The sequence below is a fragment of the Dipodomys ordii genome, unplaced genomic scaffold (assembly GCF_000151885.1).
Source record: "Dipodomys ordii isolate 6190 unplaced genomic scaffold, Dord_2.0 Scaffold81, whole genome shotgun sequence".
In the NCBI taxonomy this organism is placed as follows: Eukaryota; Metazoa; Chordata; class Mammalia; order Rodentia; family Heteromyidae; genus Dipodomys; species Dipodomys ordii.
The window spans coordinates 278,158-284,840 of NW_012267297.1; the positions used below are offsets into that span (position 1 = coordinate 278,158).

The 6,683-nt window shown below is 38.4% G+C and overlaps 1 protein-coding gene across 1 annotated transcript in view; it reads right to left on the reverse strand.

Moving 5' to 3' along the window:
* Window positions 1-5,195, reverse strand: part of Lmntd1 (lamin tail domain containing 1) — a 67,517-nt gene extending 62,322 nt beyond the window's left edge. The window contains exon 1 of the mRNA XM_013025014.1: window positions 5,116-5,195. Within this exon, the coding sequence (XP_012880468.1) occupies window positions 5,116-5,195 (80 nt within the window). The remainder of the gene's footprint in view (window positions 1-5,115) is intronic.
* Window positions 5,196-6,683: the final 1,488 nt, after the last annotated feature.

Sequence of the window (6,683 nt, forward strand, 5' to 3'; positions counted from 1 at the left end):
CTCACAGAGCCCAGCCTGGAGCCATTCTCAGGGTTTCTGTTTTTCAATTGATTGTTGAGGCTGCTAGAGGGAGGGGCAGCCTCTGGCTCTGGTTACCCAGTGAGGAAAGCCACTCCTATGGCTGGCACCTGAGCTGGGTGACTTTTCCCTGGATGGAGCTGAGTCTGGCAGGTCACTTCGCCGTTAAGTTCTTGTGACCTGCTAAATGACTCGTTTTATTCCAAGGCCTGAGTTGGAGCTGGCAGCTCCTCCAAGCTTTGTCGGTATCCAAGATGGAGATCACCAGTGCTGGGGGGGGATGGGTGGCCTTCCCTCCTCTGCTCCCTGAGAAGGAGTGAGGATGTCGGGCTTCTACTCACGCCGAGTCTTGGATCCTGGGTCATCTCTGGTCTGCACACTGCAGGATGAAGATGTCTGCTCCTTGTCGGTTCTTGCTGGTGTTGAGTAGAATCAGCTCGCCCGCTGCGTCTGGCTCCTTCGTCCCAGACTCTCTGTGTGAGCGCTCAATTATGGCCCCGGCTGCGTTCTCTGCTGTGACCCTGCCGCCGCCGCCGCGGCGGCTGCTGGTGAGTACTCAGATGTGTCTTTTTGCCTTGGCTTCCCCTCTCTTGTCTAAGTCTCTGTCCTGTGATGGCACACTTGGTGTGATTCTCTGGCTTAGGACTGTTCACTGGAACTCTAAAACTGCTTTCTATGTGAGAGCTTGTTCAGATTCCAGCTTCTCCTCCGCCATCTTCCCGGAACTCCTCTTTATTCTTTTTTTGTCTCTGTCTCTGTATCTGTTTCTCACTCTCTGTTTTGGTACTGCATCTAAAATTGGCTTGGTCTAGTGCTTAATTGTCATGCTATTGTTTGCACTTCAATCATGCCCCATTCATGCTTTTGACCTGTTATTTTGGAGATGGAGTGTCATAAAGTTTTCTGTATGAATTAACTTTTAAACATGGTTCTCTAAACCTCAGCTTCTTGAATAACTAGGATTATATGTGTGAGACACCAATGTGATAGTTTTAATTTTTTCTAAAGCAAAATAATAGTATTCCCAAATAAACGTTAATTCCAGGAAAGCTAGAAGTTGGGAAGGTGGTTCAGTGGTAGAGAGCTTGCCTCACATGCATGAGGCCCTGGGTTCGATTCCTCAGCACCACAAAAATAGAAAAAGCCAAAGTGGCTCTGTGGTTCAAGTAGTAGAGTGTTAGCCTTGGGCTTAAGAGGTGAGGTATTGTTCCTAGGCCCAGAGCTCAAGCTCCATGACCAAAAAAAGAAGGAAAAAGAAAAAGAAAAATCTTTCTGAAGAACAGTGGGTGTTGATATTTGTGTAGTTTATTAAAAAAATACTATATCTGCATTAAAAATAGCCAAATTATGAAAATAGACAAAATGTTACACCACAGAAATCTGGATCAAGAAAATGTGATACCTATACACAATGGAATTTGACTCATCTATTATAAAGAATAATATGACAATTGCAGGGAAATAGATAGGGCTAAAATAATTTATGTCAAGTGAGGTAAGGCAGACTGAGAGGAAAACAGCATATGATTCTTCTTGAATGTGGAAATTGAATCTAAAATAAAATGAGATATGTTAACAAATAAAGGGTTCATGCATTTGCACACAAACTGACTAATAGATGTTATACTTGGGGAATAACACCAAAAGCATATCTCATCAGGATATCTAGTGTATACTTAAACAACATGCATACCAGGAAATGGAGACATGGGGGCTAAAGGGGAAAGCAAATGCATGTAAGTTAGACGGGAGAGCAATGCAGTCATTGTATTTAACGTACACCATGTAATTTGTAGTTAGGAAAAAGAGATGAAAATAAAGGAAGGATGATGTATTTTCCAAGAAGGATTATACTCACAACACAATTCTGGAATTATAAACTCTTTCCACATTTGCTTATCAGTAACAGTTACAAAAAGAAAAATCTAATGGCTAACCACAATTTGGGGAAATCTTGAACATTTTAATAACAGACATAGGTAATGTAGCCAGTGTTACCTTCCATCACCCAACTAATTGGATTATCTTTGGAAAATAAGTGATTGTTTTGAATGCTACGCCTTCCTTTTGGCATAAGTCGAGGTGGGGATGGGGGGAGTTGGAGAGGTGGGGAGGGAAGTAATGGTAGGGCAAAAACAAAGGAGGAGGTAACAATGCTGGCTACAAAATGTGCTCATTACCCTATTATGTAACTGTAACCCTTGTGTACAACATTATATAAATACAAATATAAATACACACACACATATCAACCAGTTTTAGTGTTCTAGTGAAAAAACCAAGGCTGGAGAACCAAATGAATGAGCATAGTTCAGAATTTGGACAGAACACTGACAGAATAGAGCAGCTAGTAGATAACTAGACATTGTGGAGCCATTTTTCAACAGGGCAAGGAAACCTGACCAGTGAGACTCAGGTCAACCCAGAAGAAACTTGCTTTTCCCAGGCGGTGGAGGCTCTGCCCAGGGTGGGGAGACTTTCTTCATTGGGTGAACCAGACAGAGTTGGCCTCACCCCTCTGCAGCATAGGCAGCTCTCTCAGCTGCAGGAGATTTTTAAAAAATCTAAACTTACAAAACTTTGAAAAGTAAAAAAAAACCCTTATATTTATAAAAATGTATATGGAAAAACTCCAAATGGATCAAAGATTGTGAAGTAAAAGCAGACACCCGAAAAACATTAGAAGAAGGAATAGAAAAAACTGTAGGACTCTGTGGCACAGGGTGAAATTTGCTTAATAAAGACCCACAAACACAACAAATCGAAGAAGGTTTGGAAAAATGTAATTGCATGAAACTGCAGAGCTTCTGCATAGCAAAGGAAATAGCTAGGAAGATCAATAGAAAGCCCACAGATTGGGAGAAGATCTTCAATACCTAAACAATAGAGCAGGGCATCACATCAAAAATATAATTAGAACCCCCAAATTAAATTCAACAAAAACGAATCCTCAAAGAAAAAACCAACCCATTAATAAGTGGGCTAGAGACTTATAGATACATTAAGAAATGTTCAACTTCCCTGGTCATAAAAGAAATGCAAATCCAAGCAACAATGAGTTTCCACCTCACCCCATTGAGAATAGTTATAATCAAGAAATCTATTAGCAACAGATCCTTGAGAGCATGTGGACAAAAGGGAATCCACCCTGTTGGTGGGAATGTAAACTTGTTCAACCACTCTGGAAAGCAGTATGGAGGTTTCTCAAAAGACTCCCCATAGAGCTCCCCCATGACCAAGCAATCACACTTTTGAGCATTTACCCAAATGATCACAAACAAGGCCATACTAAGCTACCAGCACAACTATGCTTATTGCAGCACTATGCACTATAGTTGAGATATGGAACCAAACCAGATCTCCAGTAGATGAATGGATCAAGAAAATCATATATATATATATAATGGAATTCTATTCTTCCACCAGGAAGAATGACACTGCCTCATTTGTTAGGAAATAGAAATATATATATGTATGTATATATATATATATATATATATATACAAACACACACACATAATGGAATAATTTTATGCTTTCATTGGAAACAATGTTACTGCCACAATTGTAAGGAAATGAAAAGACTCAGAAAAAATCATATTAAGTGAAGTAAACCAGGTGCAAAGAAATATAGTTCCCATGGTTTCCCTTTATTTCAATAATTCATATACATCTAGGATAATCTTAGCAGATGAGCAGTATAATTCAATAGCTATGTACATATGACCATAGAAAATGATGCTAAATGAAATGAATTCCAAGACAGGGACACAAGAGGTTTTTCTTTGTTGTTGTTGCTTTTAATGTATTATGTGATTTTCTTTTCCTTGTGTATGTTCTTCCGAATGGTATATTCCCTGTTGTCACTGTATTTGATTTTGGTACCCTGGTATTGTATATACATTTATTTGAATTAGGGAAGAGAGGAGGAACAACGGAATGTTGAGAAAAAAGACAAGGGAGGACCAATTCAATGGCTATATACACAAGACAATACCCCATTGGGGGTGTTGGGTGGACAGAAGGAAAAGTAGAGAAAAATGAGGGGAAGGGTATCAAGTTTTACAAAAAATGTATTTATTTATGTAACTTCAACCCCTCTATACATCACTTTGACAATAAAAAAATTAAAACAAGGGTGCTGGGAAGGTGGCTCAGTGGTAGAGGGCTTGCCTTGCATGCCTGAGGCCCTGGGTTCAATTCCTCAGCACCACATAAGCAAAAAGAAAAAAGCCGGAAGAGGCGCTGTGGCTCAAGTGGTAGAGCGCTAGCCTTGAGCTGAAGAGCTGAGGGACAGCACCCAGGCCCAGAGTTCAGGCCCCACGACGGGACCCCCCAAAAAAATTAAAACAAGAAAAAATGAATGATTTAGTGTTATTAGTGCATATGAGACCACATATGTTCAATGGAATACAAACATTACATTCTGTATATGCAATAGCAATATTTATTTTATGGTACCAGTACAAGTGTTTGAAACTAATATGTGAGTGTTGTCCATTATCATTTTTGCTCATGCTTCTGGAGCTCTATGACTTGGGCCACAACTCCATTCCTGTGTTTTTGGTGGTTAAAGAGTTTTGTGGACTTTCCTTCCTCAACATGTCCCAGACCTTTGTGTTCAGCTCTCACCCTCCTGTGTAACTAGGATTACAGGTGTAATTTACTAGCACCTGGCCTGCAAACTTCATTCCTAAGTAGGTATAAGAGAACCAATGATAATGTCTCAGTTGATAGAATGATTTTCATTAAGAATACAAATAAGTTGTAATTTCAAACAATATATTTATCAACATTTCCAAAATCTAATTTCAATGAGTATGGCTTTTGTCCTCAGATTAGTTTAAAATTCTAAGGTGCTTCTAGTCTTTTGCTTTCCCTTTATAATGTGATATCGAGGTGATGATTGTAGATGAATTTTTACCTCTTACAGTGCCTGGTTCCTTATAACCAAAATAATTTCACTGTCTTAGAAAAGTTGTTGGATCTGGGCTATCTTTAACTATTTCAGGGGATACTTATGAATAAATAGGTAAAGCACTCCACCATCATCCGTCCAAGCTCAGACTCTACCATGTCCATTCATGCCATTCTTACAGTTCTTTTTCTTCTCCTTTATCTTCCTGACTGTTTGCTTCATTTTCTAATGTTCCCAAAGGTTCTTCCATGTCTTTCATCTTGGCTAGAGGAGATGTAATATTTTTGTTCTGTTATGTTCTGTAAAGAGATTATCACATTGAATAATGTCTACAGTGTAGTTTCTGGTAGAATAGTTTAATAAAATCGTCTCACCTGTTACTTCAGCTATCATCAATTTACTAGATGCAATGATTTCTTTACCATACTTGTATCAGAAAACATTAGTAGAGACTAACATAGCAAATATATTTTTTGAGATGAGAACACCATAGTGAAGGTATATAGTGGTTGCTGAAGATAGTTGAGAGAAGGCAGTAACCGTTATGACATCAGCATTCACCCCTTCCCATGATACCTTCTTAGAACACCGTGAGGTAATATCTCCATAGTTGCAGAGTTCTTGTCTCAGAACAGTTTTTATGTGAATGCTGCACCTGCTTTGATTCTTATATGGCTCCACACATCTTTCTTTTAGGAGAATTGTGCCTCTCATCAGAGATGTTTTGACAACCAAATGTTTAATGATTTTTTTTGAGTGTCATCAGTATATTAAAATTGTGGGACTTTATCCTGGTTAGTCTTTTTTCCTCCCTTTCTTCTTTCTTCTTTCCAATCTCATGACTTTAATATCCTCTTCTCTCTCTTACATTTTCCACTCCCATTCCTGCCTCTTCTCTTCCCTAGACTTCTTTTCCCTCTTTCCTTCTTCTGCCCATTTCTCTTATATCATCGTATAGCAGCAAGATTAGAGTACATTTTATTTGAAGTAATCCCAGAAGTCAAACAAAAATCAGATGCAGGAAACAATTTTTCCTTTGTTATACTATCTGCTGGATTGATAAGAAATCACTTAATTCGGATTCTACCATGTGTTTAAGTCCTACATCTGATATTTCAAGATAAGGTGAGAATGAAAACACAGGTATGGAATTACATGACTCCACACAGTAATACCACTTATTAATGTTTATGACTAATGTGCACATTTCTTCAACAAATATTAATGAGACTTGTAAATACCAGAGACTGATTTTAGGATTATAAGTATTCTTGATTTAAGTAATAATGAAAATATGACTTATATATTAGATTTGAAATTGGCTTCAATGTTGAAACAACAAACAATATTTAGATATGATGATAATGAATTAGGGGACTCTTTTAGTAAGGAAAATAAAATATAAAAAGAATACTACCAAAAAGGACAAGATAGAAGGAAGTATACATATGACCATTTTGCTCTATATCAGAGATGAAATAAAATTAATTACATACACTATGGCCAAGAATTTTTTTATTGTAAAAATACTGTACAGAGGGGTTACAATTAAATGGGTAAGATAATGAGTACATTTCTTATCAAGCATTGTAGCCACCTCCTTTGTTTCCCCTTCCCATCCTTTCCCATCTTTCCCTCCACCCCTACCAAATCCCGCCCCCCCCCCCGCACCAAAATTGTAAAGTTCGTTTTTCCACATAACGACTTGTACATCTCATTGTTGCAATGGATCCACCTGTATCCCTAT